General features: G+C 39.0%; 1 protein-coding gene across 1 annotated transcript; it reads right to left on the bottom strand.

Annotated features, from left to right (window-relative positions):
- Window positions 1-3,966: 3,966 nt before the first annotated feature.
- On the bottom strand, window positions 3,967-6,234 carry LOC150082755 (uncharacterized). Its single transcript, XM_090377582.1, has one exon. It carries the CDS (start codon window positions 6,018-6,020, stop codon window positions 5,067-5,069), a length of 954 nt encoding a protein of 317 aa, XP_090233708.1. The 5' UTR covers window positions 6,021-6,234; the 3' UTR covers window positions 3,967-5,066.
- Between the last annotated feature and the right edge of the window lie 20,290 nt (window positions 6,235-26,524).

The raw sequence follows: 26,524 nt of genomic DNA, 5'->3' as shown, positions 1-26,524 counted from the left end.
GTCGTACGTTATCAGCACATACACCCACACTCCGCCTATAAACAGAACACACGTGATGAGTAAGTTCGATGAGTATTTAAAGATATCTCCATTATCATTCGACTACTAACACCAACTTCGATACCTCTATCTCTTTCGTTATCTTTCTTTTAGGGCTGCAAAGAGAGAAAAACAAAGATATAAAGCAACACTAGTTGAATAAAAGTGAGGAATAGTTTCGTGGTAATCCTCTGTTCGTTAGAGAATATTCTTGAAACACGTAATATCAGTAATTTTATTTGCTCTTGTAATCTAAAATGATAATCACAAGAGAATCACAAACAGGATTTCCCCTTGCATGGAACCTTATGAAACAGTGGAAATAAGTTGTTTTTTGGATAATGCTTAGGATTGGTTCTGAATATAGTCTTTTTGGCGCAAACTGGGTAAGAGGACATTCATTCTTATCGCATCGTCAAAGTTTATGTCGATAAAGATAATGTTTCACTTTAATGGCCTGATAATTTATGAAAAATATCCATCGGCCACGTTCCTTCATTTCACGCCAGTTCTGGTTTAATATTTCTCTTACAACGAACCTCATCAAACATTGTGGAGCATTTATTTTTTGAATGCTGTTATAAGCTGGACGTCAACAAGTTTTCCAGAATGTTATAGCGGACATTTTTTTTTTCTCTAAAGAAGGATAGACTTGGCATATTCTATTTTGATACAATTGACGTGTTCAACCATAAATGATAGGCATGAAAAGGATTTATAAAGCGAGTGGGCAGTAGATCTTAAATAAGTTGTGCAATTGGACTTACTAAATGAATGTCTTGACCATGGAGGTGCAGACCATGTTCTCAATTTAATTCCTTTTGACTTTTTGTGAAAGATACCAAGTAATGTCTAGATTCCACTCAACCAGAAAACACCGGCGCCAACTGGAAGATAGCATCTGTCTTCCGTTTGGTCTATTGAAAAAAAAAGAGTTTTCAGTCTCTAAATGCTCATCAAAAAGAAACTTCGCTTTATTATTCTTTGATGATCCAAGCAAAAAACTGCGCTTCAAGCAAAAGGCTTTATAAACTTAAAAGGACATTACTGAAAAAAGAGTGGACGTCATACGTGTACATGTATCACTCTGACACTATTGTTAACGCAATGACCGGTGGAGAATAAAAAACGTAACCCTCACAAATTCCATGTGGAATAAGTTCTGATTCAGCAATGTTCTATGTAGTTGAAATGCATGACAGATCAAATCAGTCACGTGATTAGCTATGTTCGTGCATGACAAATTAGGGTAGCTATTTACTTGAATGAGTAAGCACGGACCTCAGGTAAAAACAGAGTTCATGCGTCAAGTGTAAAGACGTGATTATGGTTAACTATCTGCTACTTAGCATAGGAAAGTGAATAAACGAAAGGAGCACAGGAAGCACATTTGATGCTGCTTTTAGGTGAAGAGAAAAGTTTTCTATACTTTCTGCGTAATATTTGTATACTCTGTATTTGATAAAGCAGATTCCGCTAGCAGGTACATTGACTACGCATTCAATATTTTATTGGTGATCGCTAGTGCACGTGATAATTTGTAAAGCTAAGCATTAACTGAGTCCTTTAAAGACCTTTAAGGCTCCCTTTACAGAGTTAATTGAAAAGTAATTAAATTTGCCTACCGAGGAGTTGGCTTTGCTGATATTGGACACCCAATATCCTGAGTATCTGGAAGTAACAGGATGCGCGTGCCATTGCAAATTTGATTCAATATACAATTACACCACTTGGTGTAATGTGGAAAAAAAGAATTAGTGATTTTTCTGATTATGCTTATATGAAGAACGGATTGTTCTCCAACAATTCTTCGAAAATTCCAGAGTGTCTGCGTAGAGTCGAAAAACGTTTACATATTGATAGGATTACCAAGAGTCCCGGTTTTATGAAACGATCACAATTTAAAAACTAATTGAAAAAAATTCTTGTTCACAAAGAAAAGAATATATCTATCAAAAAATTAAACAAGATTTGCATTCGTGTGTATCCATCATTCAAATCAAGAAAGAGGGAGGAATATAATCCCCATAAAATGCAATATAACCTAGCTTTCAATATCCACCTCTTCGTCTTATTTCGTTCATACCAGACCACATTTGCGAGATCTGTTGCTGATTTTAAGTGATATTACGATTGGTTTATCTGCTTCAGAAAGGTGGGATAGAACGAAATACCCAAAAAAAAAATATTCAAATCTAATGCTCTAAATAAATAAATATAATATTATAAAAGGTTAGCAGAAGAATCCGTTCTGTACGTTAACAAGAGTAAAGTCAACAAAAAAATGCCTCAACTTCTAGTGTGAAAATTAAGTAAAATGTTTCCGGGATGAAAAAGTTAGTTCAAAGTCATTAAAATATTTCCTTAAAAGATCAAGGCAAAAATCGCAGAGTGTAAAGCTTTTTCAATAAAGAAACTATATATAACATTCTGAAATTACTAAGCATTAATTGGACACCAACTGATCTGCTGAAAACTGTTAGGTTAAACAGAAGTTCTTTGGACCATTGCCCAAATAGTTTCTGCCTTCTTAATGAACTCCGACTAGGAAACCACTGAAATAAATTTTGAAAGAGAAACTGATTCAGGTCATGTGTCTTGTCGGAATTCATTAAGGGCATGCATGTGTTTTGTGTGCACGAGATACGAAGCGCCAATGATTGACTAGATGGAAGGAATATTACTGTAGAGAAGTGAAAGAGGCCCCACGTTTAGTGACCTACTTATTTCACTTCGGAGCACTGAAGTGGCTTCGAATGTAAATAAGATTATCTTGCTGAAACAAGACCTGCCAGTTGGATTTAATCCCTATTGAGTATTCATATTACCATTAGAGAAAAAATGTTCACCATGATTACAATTACGTTGATATAATTTTGTCTAGGATATAAACGTCATTCCTTCAATATTATTGAAGGAATGACGTTTAACATTGAAGAAATGATTGGTCTCAATAATATTGGTCTCATTTGGACTGTCTGGATCCATAAATTCCACAATAAACAAAATCACTTAAATTTTCTGTAAATAAAAATGCGGGGAAAGGATTGAAAGAACGTTTACTCTCTTAAAGGTTCATAATAACTTTAAAATACCTTCAAACAGCATTCTTAAATCATTACTTCAGAATATAATTTAATAAAATGATTGTGGAAAACGAATACAGTTTTTGAAGTGGCCAATTCTTTTAACTTATACGGGTATTTGTGAATTTTGTGTCCTATTAATTCTGATAGTGAAAAAAATTCAATTGGGCCAAAATATATATTTTAAAAAACATAATTTTCTGCTTATACCCCAGGACGACCACACAGTCAGAGGAGTTCACAAGACAGACAGAATACAGAAAACAACACCGTATTTAGCAGCTGGGGGGCTTGAACCCCCGAGCTTTTGGCATTGTATTTTTATTAACTAAAAAGAATAACCATTATTAATTTAAAACCAATATAAGGAATGCTTGCCTCATCCAACAAATATATAATTGTTATTTTTTTTACTCTTTTTCTATGATAATTAATGTTTTCATTTCAGTTAATTTATTTTATAATTTTAAGGTGTAAACACTTGAGTACCCCTACATTGGAATTATTTACTGACATCCAAATAAAGCATGCGTTCAAAGGTCTACAAGTTTCTATGAGTGTGGTTTCTCAGCTCAAAGGTTATTTGAAATGATTTTGTGGTCTAAACAAATAGAATGCAGACTTTGGGAGAAATTAAAGCTCAATATCTATTTTATATGTTGTCTGAAATCTATATACAGTACTTTAAATACAGATCTGCTATTAATACAAAAACAAAACTTGCTTAAATGAAAGAATTAGAGAGAGAGACAACAAATTTCATTACAAAGTATTCTTTATTTTATTTCATCCATTAAAAACAAATCTTATGATAAAAACAACAAGTTCAGTAGTGAAAATTACGAACACCTGTGGAGGGGAGGGGGGAGAATCACATGATTTAAAAGATGTGAGCATGGACGATGCTTGCTATAGCAGCAGCAAAGGGATAACCTATTAATACTAATAACGCATAAAGACACGTTACAGACAACCAGTTTGTGCATTTTTTTTTTTCTTTTACAGTTAACAATTACTTATATATGAGCTAGTTTCTTAGAATTTAAGATAAAACAGCAATGGATAAAATTTGAAACATAGTAACATGATTTTAATTATTTTTTTTAAATGTAACACAGAAATGAAGTCGCAGTTAGGATTTATTATAATTATTTTTTAATCTTTGGTCAGATACGTACCCATTAAATAGAACTATATTGTGCCAAATGGCTTTCAAAATCTACTTACATTTTTAAAGAATAACAAAATCAAATTTTATACTCGTCTCATTGACCAGCAGCCATTATCGTCTGTTACGTTGCTACGCCCCCTACAATTCTACAATGGATAAAAAGAAACTAAAAAAAAAAAAAATACTGGAGCGACCTCATGTGTCCTAACTAGCGACTTAATTCTGTCTTCAAACTGGCTATAACAGTGAAAAAAGTTCTTAAACTCTGAACAACCATTATCCGAAGTTTTAGATCAACAAACAGTTCTGACTATGATTTTTATAACTAGTTATTAAATATATTAGACATCTGATACTGACCGACGCCAAAGATATTAAAAATAATGTCTGTTTTCTTTTTATTTCTCTTCTCTTTCACTCTCGAAAATGTTAAAAGTATCTCTCGACATTAAAATTAATACACAGCCTGAGTTCGAATCATCCGAAGTAACCGTACATCAGATTTGTAGAAGAACAAGTACCTCAGAACTTCATCCTTGATGGCGTATTCTACAGCAAACAGTGCACTCGGACAGAACACGACACATACGAGATCGGATATGTAGTGTAAAAGGCAACAGCACCCACCAACGGTGCAGCTACCAGAATCTTTATAACAGTCTACAGCAGCAAAACCACCGTTAGGCTTAACGTCAAGCCTAACACACGATAGGCACAGGTGGCAGGCTAGGTAGAAAGGAAACCGGTGGACCAAGTTACCATCGTCCCGTTCACAGTTCTTGAAGACCGGCGTGAAAAGCGTCCATCTGCAAGGTCTTTGCGATCTCGTTGTCCACGTTCTCGGGGGCCACTCCCACATTAGACAAAATGGACTTCAGTACGTGTAGCTCTTTGGTCAACGATTCTACGCGTTTGCGCAATAAGTCGTTCTCGCGTGACAAATCGCTCACTTTGCGCTCCGTGTCTCGGGAACGCTGCTTCGCCTTCTCCCTGGACTTTCGGACAGCGATGTTGTTTCGTTCCCTGCGACGCCGGTATTCGTCCGAGCTCTTGTCCACTGATTTTTTCAACTTGTGCTTGGAGGGCGAGGTGACTTTTAGGGTACCATGACTCGTCGAAAGGTGAGGCCCTAAACTGGCCGACACCGCCCGACCTAGATTCGGCAGATAGGTACCCAAAACTTGATTCCCTACGGAGCCCGTGTTGCCGAGTTCAGCGTACGCCTGGCGATGCTCGGGAAGGCCAGTATAGTAAATAGCACTACCGGAATTGGTAGGACTGCTGTACGAACGCTGACTACAGCTGTTTAGATCCACGTGATCCAGTGGTTCCCGTTTGATGTTGATACCTGCTTCAGAGCCGTAACGATCGGTTTCAACGTTCGACTGTTGCGGCATAGGGTACCCCGTGAATCCGTTAGTTGGGGCGTGCCCCTGAGAGTTCAGATGCGCGCTCACTGAAGTTGGAACGTTAAGATTTCTCTGGTTCTTGGCTTCGGAAAGGATGTCCGTGAACAGACTTACGGATTCATCCAAGTTTGTAGCGTGATAATTATCACCGATGTAATTCTGCAGGTCGAACGACACCTCCGCCGAACTGAGGTCGGAGAGGTCTGGAACAGAGCCTTCTCCTAAGTCCAAAGGGGGAGACTTGGTTAGATTCAGTTTCGTTTTCAAGTCCTCGACACTCGGAAACGCTGGGTCATACAGATGCGGAGAACTCATATTTTGATAGGCATAGCATGGCGATAAATTGCGGCGGTCCAAGTCAAACCAGCTTTGTGGAGTAGCCGTTGTGAGTGGAAGGGCACTTTGCCCCACGCGCCGGTACAGAAGACGATTGCACCACAAGCGGCAACACACGACACTTTAACTGCCGACGCGAGTCACACAACAAACACTACTCAAACGACAACTTTGAAAACTTCAATCAGAATGCAGCCAAATACGCTACACAACGTAGATAAGCGTGTGTGAGACCTTTGCGCTCCGCCTGAATGTATTCCTCCGCGCAAACTCAAAGAATCAACAGGTACAAATAGCCTTCCGCCTGTTGCTCTATTCCTACGCGGGTACGACAAGCTGGCAACGAACCACTTAGCAACGAGCAAGTACACACTAGCTTGCAGACAGGCTTCTCGACGGTTGTACGATTAGTAAAGTGAATTAACGTGCGCGAACTACTTTCTGGACCGTCTCTCCTATCTTCTAGAGAAACAGATTCTAAATATAGGTCATGCGTCACTTCCTCGATTTTCTATTGGCCTAAAAGGACTCTTACCCCCTAGTTCGTCATCTTTCCTGCGATTTTTGCTTCATCATCGTTTACTGATACGCTCTTGCTAATATGTTCTAGGCTACTTGGAGTATAACATCACCTTCTCTCTCTCTCTCTCTCGCGTTGAACCTCCACCGCTTCAAAGGAGCGATGCATTTCGATGCCATTGAAAAAATAAAGATGGCCTCAATAAATGCACCGTTTATTGAATAAGCTGCTCGCAATAATAGCCACAGCAAGATTATTAAAACACTTTTCCTTCGCATCATTTTGGTGGAGGTAGAAAGGCAATAGGGTCACGGCTTTTAGCCAATCGGACGTCGCTATGACAACCATAGATAATATTACAGTGGCAGTAGAAAAGAGAAATCCAGTGTGTTTTTTCTCTTCTTCATTCTGTTTTTTATAGTAGTTTGAAAGTTCAGGTAACATTTGTTGAATAATGGGAGGGTATTTATTTCTTAGGTAGTGCTCTTATGCATCTGGTTTTCTGGAAACAAAAACAGTCTAAAAGAATATTTTCTTATATTATAATTTAAAATAGGTATGCATATTGAAGAAGGAATTTACAATATTGTTTAGTTCTGCCCTGAATTTTATATATGGGGTGGACTTTCACCAGTCCGATTTCAGTATGTAGTTACAACTGAAAATTATAGCTAAAAAACTATAAAACAGGGAAATATGAAAACGGTAAATTTACTATTACTTCTCTGTCGTTTCTAAGCAATAAAAAACCTACTACGTCTTATTAATTCAGTTGTCTTTCTACTGAAATGGCAAAAACAATAAATAATAATAATGCATATTCATTTATCTATTTTCTGAACGGATAACTAAAGCTTTTAGAAGAAAACATGGAACTGCACCGCCATCTACCGACAAATGTTGAAACTTAGAATAAAAGAAATTATTTATAATTTAGGATATGAATTGTCTCAGGTTTAAACAATTCAGACTTATCTAAGATTTTATATTAAGTGAAAGTTAATTAGAGTTTTTTTGATAATATTTACATAAATTAAACAAATAAATAAATATTTATTTGGTTAATATATGTAACTCATTTATTTGTAAATAATACTTTTAAATATTTATTTATTTAATTGCTATGTATAAGCAGGGTTGCATAAAGATAGAATTTTGGCTACTTGTTAATCCCAAGGGATGTTCCCTGCTGATGTTATCAAGGCCCAGGTCGAACCAGTGAAAGCTTTCCTTAATTCTTTCAAGGACATTTTAATCTAATACACAGAAAAAAAATTTATATATAAATATACAGTATTTGGTGTTCTTCGGGGTTGATATGAACCAATGCTGCCATCTAACGGAAAGGTTTGTTACTTATTTGTCTGAACTAAGTATACTAGCCATAAAGTTTTTTCAAAAAAATGGCCTATAAAATTAAAAACAAAAAAAAGAAAATCTAACAGGAAGAATAAGAATCATGAAACAGTCGTCACTTTTTTTTATTCGTCCCTCAAGGGATAAATTTATGTATTAAAATATTCTTCTAAGGCTCTGAAGGGGCATGGAAGATTTTTTTTTTTCTTAAATAATGACGCACCAAATCGTAAAAACCAATTAATAGTTTATTTATTTATTTAATTTCCTTTGAAGTTATACATTTATTCATTTCCTTTGAAGTCATACATTTTGTCCTTTAATAGCAGACCGTGCTAAGAGGAGGGAATATAGCAACTACACGACAGTAAACTGCACTGAGTATCCATTTTATTAAGTAAACTTACTCTGGTAGAGCGGTCTTTCAGCAACAGCATCACGTTTTCGTACCATGAAATGTAAAGTAGATCTGCAGATACGTAGGGATTCGTCGTACCACGTTTCTTGCCTCTAGGCCTTCTGAGTACATCTTTTACGATTCTGACACCAAGATGGCCGTATTTTCCAATTGGTATAAAAGAAGAAGAAGAACTCTTTATTGTATCCAAGATTAGTGGCTTCTGGAAGGACTCGTACTCCCGTGATGCATTTTTTTTGTAGCATTCTTCGCATGGTACGGATGTCTTGTGATGCTCTGGCATTAAATCTACAGATTGTCCCATCCTTCAATGATGATCAGACTTTTATAATCCGCCCCAGACATCCCCAGTCATTCTGCCACCTTTTTACACCTAACATCCTCAGCGGCTGTTGAGGCTGATGGTGTAGGATGGCTTCCGAACGTTTTTCAAGCTCCCGATTGCTGGTTTTTGCTGATTTGGGCACTAATCGGGTTACACAGCTTTACAGTTTTCTGCACACGTCACACACTGTGTAGTCTTTCTAATTATAATGTGTCAGCATCGGGCAATCAGTCAAAAAATGCAAACGAATTAATTTCAAGCTAATACTAATAAGGAAAAGTAGTTTCCACTATTCTACGAAGTCCTTTTTGTCCCTTTTAGTTTTCTCAAAATTTCACACCTTTCCAAAGAATCAGCTTTGGTGCAACATAACAATATTCACGGTGAAGTTGAGTCTCACAATGAAGATAAGATATTGACAATAAATCTGGCAATATTATTTCTTTTCATACATGTTGTATATTGTAGCTGAAGCACTGGATATCGTGTTTGTTGCCATTCGCTAATTGGAGAAATGAATGAGCATAATGGCACAGTGTTTTGTGGAATGCGCTACCGGTAGTTTCTCTGTGCCATGTACTTTATAAAGAAGTACAGAACCTCTGTAATAGCCAGCAAACTGTAATGTCTGGTTTGTGGTAGTAGTATTATGTTCTGTTGTTGTAACTCTGGCTACTTGGCCACAGGACCCCTAATGGGACCCTGCATTGCCCGCCACCACCGCTGGGAGGTGAGGCAGGCTACCCATCACAGTTTGGCTGACCTTCGCCAGGGTTGCTTGCGCTTCCTGACGCAGACCAATTAAATAAATTTTTTAAAAAAATCTGAAAGAAGTAAGTAGAGAAATAGTGAAGAAAAGTGGGTCGAATGTGCTTAAATAAGAGTAGGCCGAGGAGAAGGGGGCCTACTAGAGATAGAAAACGGGGATGAGTATGGGAAGGGGAATGATCCTGGGGGAGGGCAGAATTGATTGGCAAGGCTCTCATCATATACTCCCTCCTATCGTATCTGGGCAGAATTGCAGACACTTTCAAATTTAACCCTAACTCACGACTTTTTTTCAACATTGACCTGTACTTGTTAAGTAAATCTGCAGATCTCCTACTCTTAATGTCATTGGTGTCAACGCGTACAACAATATCACCGTTTGTGCCCTTAAAAGATGATATCTGCTCTACAATATCATCAACTTTTTTCCCTGGCAGACATACTCTGGTCCTATTCCATCTGTCTTTTTTACACAATATATTACCCGTCTCCCTGACAATAGTCGCCAAGAATAATTAACTCCTATAGGACCAGCGCATTCTGCCTTGGAGATTGCCGCTCTGTTGATTGATGCAAAAGAGTGAGCTCTGGCATTGAGTTGGGCAGCCGAGAGCTTGACGGGCCTCTCATATTAATTTCTTCGAGGGCATCTACCCTACACCTCAATCTCTCATAGACGCCCATCAGAACGCTGAGTTGATGCCTAATTTCTAGACACTCTCTGCACCTAGCACACACAAAGACATCCACATTGACTAGATCATGTTCTGTTCCAGAGAGTTCGGCAAACATTTCACAAGTTGCACATTTTTTTAGGCAGTGATGCGTTGTAGAATCGCCCCCCCTCAGTTTTCCACCGAGTCACAGCACTCCTGCCACTTTGTGCCCGTTGCTTTGCTTCTCTAGTCTGGGGCATGATATTTAAAATTAATATGATCAATAAATTTAATTAATTAATTGTCAATACATGTACTACACTGTCTAATAGAATCCTAAATGCAGTGATGCGTATTACGCTATATAATTTTACGTTAGAACTACCTAGTTACCACAATTAAAAATTTCTATCGCTTTAGTCGGCGCCCTCTCTTTAAAAATTTTGAGAGAGAGTCCTACATGAACTCTTTCCGGTAGGACTTTTTACATTCAATGTGTCTTAAATCCTTCGTAGTGTCCATTCTTGCATTAATTTCAAAAATGCAATGAATGCCTTACTTCATGAAAAGAGTAGGTGTGCCTAATAAATTGGCGATTCAGTATATATATATATATATATAGTTTTACCCACAGTTATGCTAGAGACAACAGTAGACGTTAAAAATGATGCATTTTACAATGAGCTGAACAATTTTTTCCTTTCCCATTTTCAGAGTGTCCACGTCTTACCCAATTAGTTCATTAGGGGTTTGTATAATTTGCTAAACTTCAGGCTCCATACATAAACCTTTAGAGAGCATGACGGTATTCAGTCCTAAAGGTGAACAGGAGATAAACTCCCAGACACTTTCAATTACTGTTCTTTATTATAACTGGTCTTTGAGATCAGCCTCCTCTTTCACCCAATATTCATTAAAGATCTATTAATGTTCATTTTCTTCGAAAGGCGTGTAGGATATCCTGGTTGAAAACCATTGAGGTTGTCAGTTTTGTATCTTGTCGGCTTGTAGGTGAAGTGTTTCTTGATTAATTGCTTTTGGTCACTGCTAAATATACATCCTGTATATAAAATAACAACAGCTTACAATATCCTGCAGGATTAATTTGCTCTAGTTCAATCTCTAACCGATTGTTAATGGGCATTTTGGAGATTATCAAAGGTGAGCGCCATAACAAAAACAGACGCATTAACCAGTACTTTCTTTCTACATTATGCTCGAGTTCATTCCCTGCTTGAACCAAGAAAGCATCTGAGAAAATAACCAAGTCTGGGATGTTCCTAATTAATCTGGAATAACGTAAGATAGGGAAGAAAAACTTCAAAGCTAATTGTTTCTCTTGAACTTCGTGTAAGCAGTAAAATACGTAGAATCATCTAGATATACAACCTTTGGAAATGAGCCCAACTTATTCTAATTTATTCTCACTTAGAGCTATATTTGATATTAGTGTAAGAAGGCAAAGATCCTTAATGACATTTACTTTGTATAACCACGGTTTTATGGTCTTTAACAGAAGAAAGCCCAGGGATTCTTTCACTTTTAGAAATTATAATTCTTTGCGGTCATAAAATATTGTACAAAGTCTTGTATTTATATACCTTTTACACCATCAGTCCACTCTACCATAATATTATATATAAACGATTAGAATTCTTTGAGTTCTTCGAGTTTTTCTAATTTTTTCTTCACCCAACACATTGCATAATAAATAGATGAAATACGGATTTAAACTCAAAGTCCTGACTGAATCATAGAGGGTAGAGGTTACACTGCGGAAAGATCTAAATTCTAACGCGCGGGGGTATTGATTGCGACCAACCTTCTGAAGTCTTCGTTGAAGCCAAAACAGGGATAGACTGGTACGTTTCGCACTACAATATTCACGCGACTTGTACCTAAGCAACCACCAGCTACCAACACGGTTTTGAATGCATGCGTGCATCAGAGTGCTGGTTGGAACTAGTAGTAATTGGAGAATTTAAAAAAAATAAAATGTAATGGCGACTATGAAGAGATCGCGTGACGTCTTTAGCCTCACGGTGATCTTGAAAAGAAGCGGAAATCCATTAGGCTTATTGAGAAAAAAACCACTTCAAACAGTGTGCAATAGTTTTCCCTACTTGTCGTTATATTCAAGGACATTATAGTTCCGAATTGCGCGTTCACAGAAGCATATCCGGGATGAAACAAATATAGATCCTTACAGAAAAGTAATAGTTTCTGTACGTACACTGACCCATTAACTACGGAGTGAAATCTCAAGATTATCCAATGTTAAATCATGCCAGTAATTGCCAGAGAAGCTTATGTCATATTTGGAATTTATGTTGGCAACTTTGGAAATCTCAAGAATCACACCATAACGTTTTAAAGTACGCAACAGGTTTCATGGTGAAATATCCATCCAGAGAAGAGCTCCCAAAAGGTTGCCATGTGCATGCATGGGTTATTTGCTGTATCTAAGCAATGAGCATCAAATTTAAAGTTACATGTCGCTTAGTTCTTAATAAAAGGCAACTTTTAATCAGTAATAAATACAAAAGGTTACTTAGCAAAGCAAGTGCATCTCTCACAAAATATGAATCTGAATTCAGAGAGTGAGAAACATGCTTTGACCATGCTTTCCTTAAGTGGAGTGGCAAATATCACTGTGGATAAGAAATATGGAAAAAAGAGCTAATAAAAATTCCTCCTGTTTTGACAGAATTGGAAGATCGTCTTTTCCACGCGATGTGGATGGACATCGATCTTAAATACTTATCACCAAATATTAAATAGTTGATCTTAATACATATTTGTTACCAGATCTCTAAATTCTTTTTCCACGATGTGGAAAGATAGCGATCTTAAATACTTACCAACCGGGGTGATAATTTCCATCTTAGTTTTTTTACTCATGGATGACGAGTGGACACACTTGAAAAGATATGTCGAGCAAGTTGGTGTTACAGCCATTGATGGATTTGGATATTCAACAGCGCTAGACCTATGTTGCGCCAGAAACACGAGTCCGTGGAAGCATCGTGCATGTTGCCCACTATCCAGGCAGGTGGCGGAGGTTGTTTAATGTGGGGCATGCTTTGCTAGAAAGAACTAGGACCCCAGGTGCGTATGGACCAACGTTTCGCTAGCGAGGTCTACTGGCAGCTCTTAAGAGACCATGTGTATACCTTGACATGTTGCATTGTTTTCCCGGACAGAAACGGGATCTATCAAGACGATAATGCGCGGTGTCATCGGGCCCGCACTGCACAAGAGATTCAAGGAACACAGTGAAATAATCACCCGTCTCGATTGGTCTCCAGATTTGCTTGACCTCAATTCAATTGAATTCTTGGATGACTGTTTTCTACAGCAGCATGTTAGAGAGGCAACAAGAGGAAGCAATATTCTTGATATGCTTATCAGCAGCCACATTGTGAAAAGGACTCATAAAAATTCCTCCCGTCATCGACGGGATTCGAACTCAGGTCTTTTCCACCCGGTGTGGGGAGGATGGCGATCCTACCAACTGTGCTATCCACGAGGGCAAAAAAATTGCATTAGGCGCATGTAAATTATCAGGTGATACAGAAGCCTATGGTAGATATAAATTAGTCTGTGTGATCAAGTCACAAATTGTTGTTATTTGGTTTTTTAGGAGCATTAGCAACTAAGACCATATTTCTCCGGTGGATATGCGGTGGTCATTCCCTGACCTTTCCACATCCTCCGTATTTGGTGGATCACGGGCTCGAATCCCGGTCTAATCAAGAAGCGTGTGCTACGCACTGTTGCTCCTGCCCACCTGGCTACGAAGGCGCCCAAGTCACAGAGGAGGTTAGGCAAGCTAAGACAGATTATGAGAAGTCCCTGGCGAAGAATGCAAAGAAACTCAGCAAACACTTCTATGATTACGTTAACAGTAGAAGGAAGGGGTTGAATCACATTGGGCCACTTGATATCAGCGGGTTAACTGCTGATGACCCTGCTGAATTTGCCGACAAATTGAACAGATATTTTTCCTCTACATTCACACATGAGAAATTCTTTAGGGGTGGAGATGTTAGAAGTTTATCAAACTCTAACAAGGAGCTGAATGAATTTGTGATAACTGTAAGGAAAGTGGAAGAGAAATTGTTGAAGCTGAACATAAAAGAGGGATCTGGGGTGGATGGGATCTATCCAAACATATTAAGGCAAGTAGCAAAGGAGGTGAGCAAAAGCTTAGCCATATCAGAGCATCCTTGGATTCAGGGAAGGTCCCTCTGGACTGGAGATGTGCGAATGTATCCCCAATTCACAAAGGGGGAATCAAAAGGTGACATGAGTAATTACAGACCAGTTAGCTTAACGTCTGTTCAAGGGAAAGTAATGGAGTCACTGGTTACAGAAGTAAAGTTGGACAAGAATGAAATTATACTGCAGTCACAGGATGGATCTGATGAAGGGCGATCTTCTCTAACCAATTTTATAGGATACTATAGAGCAGTGACCAAAAAACTGGATGAAAAAAATATAATTTTGATATCATATACTTGGATTTCACGAAGGTTTTTGATAATATTGCACATAAAATACTGCTCTACAGACTGGAGCAACGTGGCATTAAGCGCAGGTTACTGCTATGGATAAAGAGATGGTTAAGTGGAAGAAGACAGACAGTGGCTATCAATGGGCACAGCTCTTCGTGGACTGATATATCAGCTGAATCCCTTAGGGATCATTGTTGTTTTCAATATTTATTAATGATATTGATGAATGTATATCAGGCTTAATGTCTAAGTATGCAGATGATACAAAGTTTGACATGGTGAATAATGAACAGCAATTGAGCTACTGCAACAAGGTCTAGGAAAATTAGGTCGATGTGCTGAGAAATGGCAGCACATCAACCTTTAATATTGACGAATGCAAAGTACTGAATATGGGTAGCAGTAATCCCAGAGTAACTTATCAACCGTGTGGTACTACACCACTCAGGGTAGTTGAAAATGAAAAAGGCCTGGGGTAATTATGCAGTCACATAAGAAATTCTCTGAGCAGTGCAGACACATGCCAGGACAGCTCATGGGGCTTTGTCATTGATATGCAGAAACCTTGCTAGCAAGGATAAGGAGAGGATTACTGCTATCAAGGTCATCTTGAGTACTTACTGCTGGAATGGGAGCAGAAAAGGGCAACAAATTGGTGAAAGGAACAAAAGGGTGCTCTTACCAAGAAAGGCTTCAATTCTGTTATTTTGCGGCGTCTGGAGACCTGCGGGGAGATCTGATTGAGGTGTTTAAAGCCTTGAACGGATTGAGTAAGCTGAATGTTAATGGTAATCTTCCTCTTGGCTGAGACTACACACACACACACACGAGGGAGCACAAATTCAAGTCGAGAAAGTATGGTTGCAGGATACTTGCGGAAGTTTTCCTTCAGTCAGTGGGTAGTTGATTCTTGGAATAGGCTTCCATTTGTTGTTGTGGAAGTGGATGTTATGAACAAATTTAAGGAAGAACTCGACAAATTCTTGGAAGGTATGAATGAGTGAAGTGTGTAGGTTTTTTTTTTTTTTTTGGGTGATGGTGTATAAGTTTGCTTTTTTGCATCATTTTCCACTATTACAATTGAACACCCGTGCGATGTTTTGGAACTTGAAGTGAGGCGTATGGATATGCAACCGTCATCTGTACCGACATATCGATCACTATGGACGTCTTCAGATATCTGAAGTCTAGTGGAGTCAATGCCTAGGCGAATAGCGGTTGTTATCCATGCCCAATGGGGTATTAGGTAGATGGTCACAATTCGGCGATCACTGAGTATATAGCGAAAAAGCCTCTTCTGATGCACTCAATCAAATAATGTTGATCAATGTAAAGAAACAGTTTAGTTTAGTTTAATTGAAACTTGATAGACACACTATTCTCAATCGACTTTCGATCTATTACTAAAATTTTATACAGGGTGTCTCAAAAATATTGGTAATCTTCCTCTTGGTATTAAGATTACCAATATTTTTGCAATACCGTTGCCTCTGCCTTAGGAGTGTCTCGTTGCAGTGTAGAGCGTGTGTGGCACGGCGATTCCTTACACCCCTTTCATCTCCAAAGGGTTCAGTTACTGCTCCCCCAAGATCATCCTGCACGTGTGGCTTTTGTGCAGTGGTTTCTCCAAGAAAGTGTTCAAGACTTGAATTTACCAGCCTATGTTTTGTTCACGGATGAGGCTTATTTCACTCGGGAAGGCTTATTTAACCAGCACAATGCTCATGTGTGGGCTCACGACAAGCCACACGGTGTGCGCCCCAACCCACACAACATCGCTTCGCAATAAATGTGTGGGCAGGTATGGTCGGTGACTGCTTAGTCGGCCCATACCTGTTACCATCCCACATGAACTCCGCTAAATATCGGATCTTTCTTGAACAAGTTCTACCAGGGTTACTTGACGATGTTCCAGCAAATGTGAGACGCAACATTTGGTTTCAACATGACGGGGTGCCTGCCCATTATGGAAGGTGTGTTCGTGACCATTTGAACAGCCGTTTTGGGCGTCGATGGATTGGCTGTGGTGGACCCGTTGCTTGACCCCCACGCTTGCCTGATTTATCGAGCCTTGATTTCTTTCTGTGGGGGGCCCTCAAATCTATCGTGAATGAATCGCCTGTGGAGACGGAAATGGATCTCGTCTGCGCTGCTGCTACTGCCAAAGAAACTCCAGGTGTGTTCGACTGTGTCTGCCAATCCATGCTGCGTCGGTGTTACGCATGCATCGCGTCGCATGGTGGAACCTTCGAGCATCTGTTGTAACATCATGAAATGCATCCATCTCGTACTCCATTGTTAATATTATGTCAAATAAATGTTTGCCACTAATTACTGTCTTGTGTCATTTCTGCTTCTTGTGCCTCTGCTACTACTTTCCCATGACGTTTCCGGTTATGGGTTCCTATGCGATTCACATTCCTTTAGATGTTACCTACCTCCCCTAAACGTTTGTATCAATATTTTTGAGACACCGTGTATACTACGTTTCAGATCCTCTGTGTAACCCTTCTACGAACGAAAGAGGGAGTGATAGACCTTAGTAAAATAGTATAGAGTGTGTACATCTTCTACAAGGACGAGAAACAGAAAGGTATATGATGAAGTTTTCTGTTAGAAAAATTTATCTTCCTAATTAAAACCCATTTAGCCGTTTTCTGTCTCAACCACAAAAAGTTTAAAAGTTAATCTTCAAACATTTGGTTATTTGAAAGGGGAAACTACAGCAAAAATTTTGCAATGCTTGCTTAAAAACTGTATATATGAAAGGGTATATGGTCAGGTCCTTTCGGCAAATATGGACCACTTTTTTGTAGCACATGGGAATGTACTACCCTGTAATTGATATCCGGGCACCCACATATTTACAAATAACCTTTACTTACAGAAAAACTAATAACAGGTGCTGAAACTTTTAGCATGTATGATAGCTTCCAGTCTCCGTGAACACTCTCCAATAGATTTATCTTAAATATCCTCCGATATTTTCCGCCATTCAGCCTTCAAAGCGGAAACCAGTTTAACTTTGTTCTATTTTTAGGAATTAATTTCATTCTCTGTTTCTATTTTACAGTTTATTCTCTCTAGATCAGGGTTGTGAGCTTGCCAGACCAAGTTTTTGATGCTTATGTACTGAAACCAGTCCGTCAAAACACGAGCAGTATGACACCTAGCATTGTTCTGCTGATATGAGCCTTCCCCGACGTGCAGTTGCAACTTAGGTAGCCCATTATTGCCCAGGACGTCTAGACAGACCTCAGCATTCATGGTTTTGTCCAAAACAACCAATAGACCAGGGCCAAACTATAAAAAACAGACCGAGATCATCACGTTGCCTATGCCAAACTTCATTGTCAAGACGTTATAGTCTGGCAAGTAGCTTTCTCCCGACATTGCCACCTAGGCACGACCATCAGATCTGTAGATGTACTCTGACTCGTAACTTCTACAAAGCGCGGCTTGCCATTGGTCTATGGTGCAAGAACTGCGGGCCTTACACCAGGCTTCTGGCACCTTGATTGTTGTTGGATTTGTTTTGGAGCATCAACGACTACGGCCATATTGCTCCGTGTATGTTGTCTGTGAATTGCGTGTGTTCTGAGGTCGATTTTCTGCTTTCTGGACGATAAACCCGAATTTCCGGGATAAAAAATCCATGCTACCTTCACCTGAGACTGATTAACTCAGCCACATTGTGAAAAAGACCCATAATAATTCCTCACTTCATCGACGGGATTGGAACTCAGGTCTTTTCAACCCAGTGTGTGTGGGGGAGGGAAGTGGTAACCATCACAGTCATTGAAAAGGTGAAGTCAAATGAAGACTTATGTCAAAACTGCAAAGCGAACACTATCTGGAATTAAGGATGTGAAGCTAATTAAAGAGAATTATTCACACGACTTAAAGACATTGGTGCGAATGAGAAAAAAAAAAGATCTATAGACATCCAGTGATGTTGTCCATTACGAAACTTCTTTGTTAGTAAGCTCAGAAAGTTGAACGTACTCTTTCTATGTTATTATACATAATGCATTCATTTTTCGAAAGAAATTATATCCTGCAATTTCGCCACCACTTTTCCCTTTAGACTTCACTGAGACGATATAAATATATAGCGACCCTTCTTCATGCTGCTCACCATTATCTTCACAAAAGTTCCATAAAGGATCGAGCAAGTAGACAGGAATAATCTGAAACAGAAGCTATCGCTGCATCCGTTACTATAGCAACCGGTTGCTAATGTATCTTACTTTTTTTTGACATTGTACATTAGAGAATTATATACGATATGACATACATTACGTTAATTAAAAAAAAGATGTCAATGACCTTCCCTGTTTTTCGAGACAGTGGGTCATTTTTCGAGGTTTTCCTGATATTTTACGTGCATTCACCAATTTTGGAAGAAAACAATAAAATAAATATTAATAATCACCGAGTTTCCTTTTGGTGATGAAGATTCGCTTGATAATTAAAATCGAAGATGACCAAATCTTTTACAGTTAGAGACTGGTGGAATACATTGAACAACAATGAAAATTTTCTTCAATATGGGACCCTCACAGTTGGTAGGGTGGAAAATATCGATTTCAACTCCCGTCGATGGAGTGAAGAATTTCTATGGGCCTTTTTTTACAACGTGGCTGAGTTAGTCGGTCTCAGGCGGAGGTAGCATGGTTTTTTCTCCAGGAAACTCGGATTTTTCGTCCAGCAAACAGAAAATCGACCTCAGAACACACGTAATTTATAGTAATATTCACGGATCAATATGGCTTTATTCGCCGATGCTCTTAAAACCCAACAACAACAACAACAACTGGATATGTCGCTGAGCAAGCCAAAAAACGGGAATGAGTTTTTATAGGCATGAATAATTTGTTTAATTTGCGGCTGTGTAAGGTGGTAGATCAATTTCTATTGGATATTCAGCATTTGACTGCCAGGATACCTTTTATATAAAATATTCATGAAAAACAGGATGCATCTGGTGTAATACTTGTTAGAATTTCATTAAAAATTTAATTAAGTAATTTGTATTCCTCTCAAAATCTGTGGTGGGTACGTTTGGATTCAGCTCATCAAAATCCATGAGATGCGTTATATTTCTGTAGGAAAATAATGAGTTGCTTAAAATTTCAGACTTTATGGTCGACATTGAAATTTATCTATGGGGTGATTGACTTGTGTATTGATTAGTTAATATTAGTGATGTTCGGGTAATCACTGATAATCACTATGTTTAAAAATGTGCATAAATATTATTTAGAATATAAATACGTAAACAATTAAGTCGTGAATTTGATGTAGATATGAATAAAGTAATTGAACATTTGGCTAAGTATGGAACGAGAAAATTAGATATCATATTTATGAAAATATATTTAAAACTGTTTATTTTCAGTTATTTAAATTCATGCACGAATATAAATAACGTGTTTTCAAAATTATTATTTAACTAATAATTTAACCATAAGCTTCGTTGCTTTGGCACACAAATAAAACAACAAACCAACTCAGTAGTCAGTGACAATACTTTTGCTTCTAGAGATGAGTTGGTGAAGAGGGCACGTTTACTCTGTATTAAGGAGCACTGGTAGGAGGAATCACCATAAGGTTTCTCTGGTCTTCACTGAAGACATTTTGAGGGCTCAACACTATGTTGACATCGTCTGACACCAATCCCGTTCCTGCCACCCTGGCACACATCAGTGCTCCCCTCATGATTTACAAATATTCCTGTAGTGTATTCGTAATATTGACATGCTTCTTTATCCAAAAAAGTCCATTGACTCTCCATAGAGTATTTTTTAAACATGATGAAAATTGGCATCTCTAAATCTGTTTACATTCCTGCAACACATCAATCAGGAATTTAAGCCGTCATGAAGTGGGGTGAGGTTTGTACGAACACACTACATACATAACTTCATAGTCTTAGTTTTCAAGAAGGAGCGGTGGTGGATAAGCCACACATCACCAACTTCAATCAGCATGCCTTGCATTGTGCAACGAACGCAAAATGGTCCATCGATCAATGGACATCGGTTCTATGGAGTGGCAAATCTAGTCACGCCTTATCCGATCGAAGGAGGTTTTGAGTTTGGAGGATGCTTAGAAAGCGTCTGTTGCTTCCGGAGCGTATTGTGCCAACAATGAAGTTTAGCAAAGGTGAGATTATGGTATGGCCAGGCCATTTGGAGGGCTGTGCGGAACTATGAACGCCAAAGCGTATCTTGACGTTTCAAACGATCCCATGCTCTCTCCGATGTGGCAGTTCTTTGGCACAGATTTTGTTTGAGCAAAATAATCTCATGCCATATCGCCGGAGCCGTTCAAGAATGGTTCATGGACATAAATGTACAAAAGTTGAAATGGCTGGCGCAGAGGCTACCGATTTGAACTCTATGAACACCTGTAGGATGAAATGATATGTGGGATGAGGACCAGACCAACACGTCCTGGATCCGTTGCTAAACTGCTCACTGTTCTGCAGGAGTGGAGGATTTTCCTGCTACAGTCCGTAGGTGGAAAACCTACCGAAGAGGGTAGACTGTCTGGAAGCACGCTATTGAAGTTAATGGCAGTAACGTCAATGTAAAATCGACGCGTGTTGGATACTTTTTTTGGAGGGTAGTGTATTTTTTTCCTGTGACTGTTGATTAAATTTTGGAAAGAACGTATGTCTTTATCTCCAACAACGCCTGCAGTGACGATTCGTGGATTACGATACTATTGATTATTTAATTTGTTGTATGTCGAAAGGAACATTAAATGAAGCTAAAGACCAAGGTAAAGTGCTAATTAATGAAATTCCTTATTTCATTTTATCCATCATGTAATTTTAGAGTAAACAATTAGTTTCTCTGAAATTTTGAATATAATCATAACTGTAAGTTGTTATTGATGAGCCAGACAACGTATAGATCATTTTAAAACTCCCTTAAATCAATTGTCTTTTAAAGGACCAATTGATATTTTTGGAGTTGGGTGGGAGGTAGCCTTCTTAAGTGGAAAAGGACACTAATGTTTTTCCACCTAATGTGCATGGTGCAAGATTTGCTTACCTAGGTTTTCGGGGGAAAAAAAAAATAATAATAAGTGCTTTCTAATAAGGTGTTTTCTTTTTTTTTTTTTTGAGGTGATGGGGTTGGTTTCTATGTTCCATATCGGTAGCTTCTACAGACGTCACATAACAGCGCAATTAGATAATATAAAAGAAAATTCCTTGGGAATTTAGCACCCCCCCCAGTCCCTCTCCAGCCCTTAGTAGCTTGAGGTAAACAGCATACATATGGCAACTTATTTTGATAAATTTTCATTCCTTCGATTACCCATCGTTATCCTTTAGGCATTTAACTATTTATTATGATAAAGTTCACTCCCATGTTGAATGAACAAAATCATACAGCTCTACATGAAAGTCAAGAAAAACTCTCATGGCAGTGCTTTTTAGGGAAGTGGCCCTAAAAAGCACATGATTATACGTATACGCCTTTTGTTTGGGTCAGACCACCACAATAAGCATTGTGGTTACTTCCTCTATGAATGATCTGTGGTGTTGTGGTGTTATTGTAGTTTTAGGGACTGTATGTGGAGATTGATTAAGGTATTCATCTTAACTGCTGTTGGCGTTTCAGGTTTGAGGAAAAGTTAACTTCTCCATCGTGACCATAATTCCTGGTTTAGATATCTACTGCCTGGATTGGATTTCTCATCATTTTGAATCTTCATAGTGGACCTAAAAGTGTCAATTGGATCCTCAGAGATCATTGCAACCTGACGTTGGGACTTTATAGCGTCAGATATCTTCATGGCATTGCATTATGATATGAACATTGCATCGAGAACGAATTCTACGAGCGAATCTGAGATAATTGCACACCAACATTGTTAGTGGTACAGCATTGTAAGTTGATTGCGAGGTTGCCGGGAAAGCTGGCTGGGACAGCATAGTACAATAAATAAAATAAAATAAAATCTTGTTTGGGTCAGTGAATTCAAATTCTTTGCCAGAAATAGCTTATATTTACGAGATTCGACCGAAAGGTTTGGTAACTGAATTAATAACTGCGGAATGGTGATGCTTATCGGCTATTCGATTAATCTTCTCCAAAGCAGCCTCTTTAGCACTATATACATTGATTCCAATGCTTCTACAACTTCTGGAAGCATCGCTGATAGGTTTCTTTCTGAACTGTTAACAGTTCCTGTGTCACTTTGTGAAAAATTTCCTCACAGTCGTTGCAAATCTGTAACCCTTCAAGAGAGCTTTAAGCTTGGAAAGGGGGTAATCAGAGGAAGCTAAATCCGGTGAGGTCAGATGAGGGAACACAGTGATGGAATGCTCCTTAAGGAACTCTTGAACCAATAATTCCAAGTGTGTAGAGAGGTTATCATGATAGAAGCACATATTTCTGTTTGTTTTCTCCGAACAACATCGCCAATCGTAATAGAAATGTTTTATAGTGTTTCTAGTTATCTGTTTGACCATGGATATAAATTTCATATTGAACAGTGTCCTTTGTATAACAAAACAGTAAAAGTATGATCTTCTACATTTGATCGAGATTGTCTAGCTTTTTTGGGGGGAGGGCATTGGAGAAGACGGTGTCTTTCACTAAGAGGATTTGGCCTTTATTCTTGGGTCTCCATACACCCATAAACTTGACTGAAAAGTGTTGCATCCTCAAATCTTGTGTTAAAATTGATTGACTTGTCCAATATGAAATACTGATTTTACTAAGAACTTCGCGTGTAGTTAAACATCTGTAACTGCTGGGCAGATCACGAATAAGAGCAATTGGATTATTGATTTTTAAAGTTGAAGGGCGCCCAGGGCGAGGATCTTCTTCGTAACACAAGTGGTTCTCTTTAAACTTTGCGAACTACTGAAAATACATTGAACGAAACACTATATCTTCGCTGAAAGATGTTTTTAAAATTTAGTAGGTTTCTGTTGCACTTTTTCCTAATTTAAAACAAAATTTTATGGAAATTCTCTACTTATTATAATCACTCATTTTAAAACGGGACGAAACACATAAAGCACCTTCTGTTCAATGCCTGCTAATTCAGATTTATTGAAGATAAGCACGTGATGAGTCACCGAACATGTTACAACAAGTCCAAACTAGCTACGACACCGCAATTTCAAGATTTCAAGTCAATCTCCTAATTTTTTCATCACGCTTTGTATAGTTATTATGAAATTCAGATTGCAAATGTGGAGATGCTCGGCATGATCATTTATTTAGGGACTGCGACAACAAAATGGGAGCCCTCGTGTGTACTACAGTTGATAATACACTGGTGTGCAAAACTTAAGGGCCAACACTATTTATAAAGGTTACAACTACAAAATCAAACGAAACAACCTGTGGCGATTTGCATAACAGTGGCCGTTCAGTAGAAAGCTGGTGCACATGCAAAAATTTGAATCGTGATGAGAGGGCTCACAACAGATGAAAGCAGTAGTTCAGTTATGCGCAAATTACCGAATGGTGAGCAACATTGTTACAGACGTTCGTTTGGTTTCATATAGTGCTACAGACAACGAAATGGCCAGTAGACAACATCTGGATTACTTTACCCGGGGTCGAATAATTGGGACGCTCGAAGTGCGAGGAGTGTGGCTGCAGAGTTCGGTATCGCCCATAGCATCATCTCACGTGCGTGGTCGACCTTCAGAACGACAGGTACAGCTATTCGGAGGACCAGTGGTGGTCGTTCACGAAAAATAACGCCCAATGATGACCGCTATATACTCCTACAGGCCAAGCGGGACCGACACCTGACAGCGGGGACTGTGCAAACCAGCTGCACAGGAACACAGAACACAGGATATCGCGGTTTACTGTGGCCAGGCGACTGCACAAAGGTAGACTGTTTGTCCGACGGCCAGTACGCTGTGTCCCTTTAACACCTGCCCATCGGAGACATCGTTTACAGTGGTGCATCGAACACAAGGACTGGACAGCAGCACAATGGGATAAGGGTACAATTTACTGATGAGAGTAGATTCAGCCTCAGCAGCGATTCTGGACGTCAGCTGATCTGGAGAGAGGTATCACCCCGCAAACATCACTGAATGAAATCGATATGGCGGTCGAGGTGTTCTCGTCTGGGGACGCGTTATCTTGGATGGATATACACAACTCCGAATACTAGAGGGCAGTATTGTAACCGGTGCACGCTACTGTGCTGAGGTAATCCTTCCCCATGTGCGTCTGTTCTGAGGTGACATTGGCCCCAAATTTGTTTATGGATGATAACGCCACTGCAGCTGTTGATATGCTTTTGGAAAGTGTAAAGTGTAAAGTGTAAAGTGTGTTTAGGGTCAAGCGGCACCAGAGATTTCCCCCATCTCCGCGTAGTTTACATTGTGGGTGAACCAGTTGACTGGAAAAGCCAGAGATTTAAAAGTGTATGGACTTTGTATATATTTGATGCCTTGTACCGTTGTTCATCTGGTCATTTAGCCGCCAGACCCCTACTGAGGCCCGACGTTGTCCTACTTTAGCCCCGTGGAGGCAGACCAGGTACTCACTAGTATATAGTTCACTCTGGCAGGTCCTGCCACCTAATTTCCAAAGATTTCAGTGGCTAGGACCTTAAAAAAAAAAAAATCGCGTACGCGTCGCGGGGAGCGCTAGAAGTCCAAAATGTTGGGCAAAATTAATTTAGATTGGTGATTTTAGATTGTGTGGGACATGTTCACGTTGCTATCAGATAGAGTGGGGTGAAGGCTGAAGACTGGGGGGCAAATAAGTGAGGACATTGTTTGTATGGATTGGCCTGCCCGTTTCCCTCGATCTAAATCCCATTGAACACATATGGGACGCTCTGGGGATACGCCTAGCCGCACGTCCACACTCACCCACCAGAAAATGTTCAACAGCTGAAGATGGCACTGACAGAAGAATGGACGATGTTACCTCAAGAACTTATCAACAACATTGTTCTAAGTATGGACAGGCGGTGCAAAGCCTGCATCGACATTAGGGGTGGCCATATCTCCTACTAAGGACCACCTCTTCCCTTTGTTCCATCTTTGGCAGTGATTCATCTGTATCATGGCATCCAGTGCTATGTTGCCATTTTTGATTAAAGTCCCACTATACAGTTTTGTTTCCGTTGTTGTGTCGGTATTGTTTCCTTCATCATTTCCGTACCTCACGAGATTCCTTTGGTATGCTTTTCCCATATTCAGGCCATTCCTATGAGAAGCTACAGGTGAAAACCTGACGACCGGTCCTTGGGTTTTGCACACCAGTGTAATAATCACCGTCCTCCCCACACCGAGTTGAAAATACCCGAGTTCGAATCCCGTCCATGACATGAGGAATTTTTATGAGCATTTATCACAACGTGCCTGGGTTAGTCGGTATCAGACGAGGGTATCATTTTCTCCCGGAAACTCGGGTTTCTCGTCTATCTAAACAAAATATTGACCCTACTACAACAAAAGAATGAAGATTAAGGCAGCAAAAACAGCAGTAAATTTTTAATAGTAATTTATGTAATAAAATTACATTTTTTATGCCGTGCTTTTAATGTTAATTATTGTTTGTATTACCATTTCATTAAAAATAATATTTGTTCTTTTGCTATCTGCTTTGGTCTAACAGTCATTTCGTAGTAGTATGTGCTGCCATCTAGTGCCGCTAATAAAAACAGACAAGGGACTTGATCGAAGATAAATAAATTAAAATAAAAATCAGATGCAAAAAAATGAGAAAAGAGATGATGTAACTTCTCAACATCATACAAGTAAATGTGTAATGCACGCAGCTGGGATCATTCATTCAAATAAAAACCATAAAATCGAGGTAAAATGCATATTATGCAACAACTGACGATAATCTTAAGGCAAATTATTGATCGAAATCTGTCGGCAACCTTGAGCGTGCACGTGGCACCATCT

Source organism: Mastigoproctus giganteus, chromosome 7 (assembly GCF_048544385.1).
Source record: "Mastigoproctus giganteus isolate SK-2022 chromosome 7, ASM4854438v1, whole genome shotgun sequence".
Lineage (NCBI taxonomy): Eukaryota > Metazoa > Arthropoda > Arachnida > Uropygi > Thelyphonidae > Mastigoproctus > Mastigoproctus giganteus.
The sequence above is the reverse complement of the archived record's forward strand: the minus strand, read 5'-3'. Positions and strand labels throughout refer to the sequence as shown.

Bases quoted from the DNA above. Each gene is read 5' to 3' on its own strand.
- LOC150082755 (XM_090377582.1), bottom strand. From the start codon at position 6,020: ATGAGTTCTCCGCATCTGTATGACCCAGCGTTTCCGAGTGTCGAGGAC.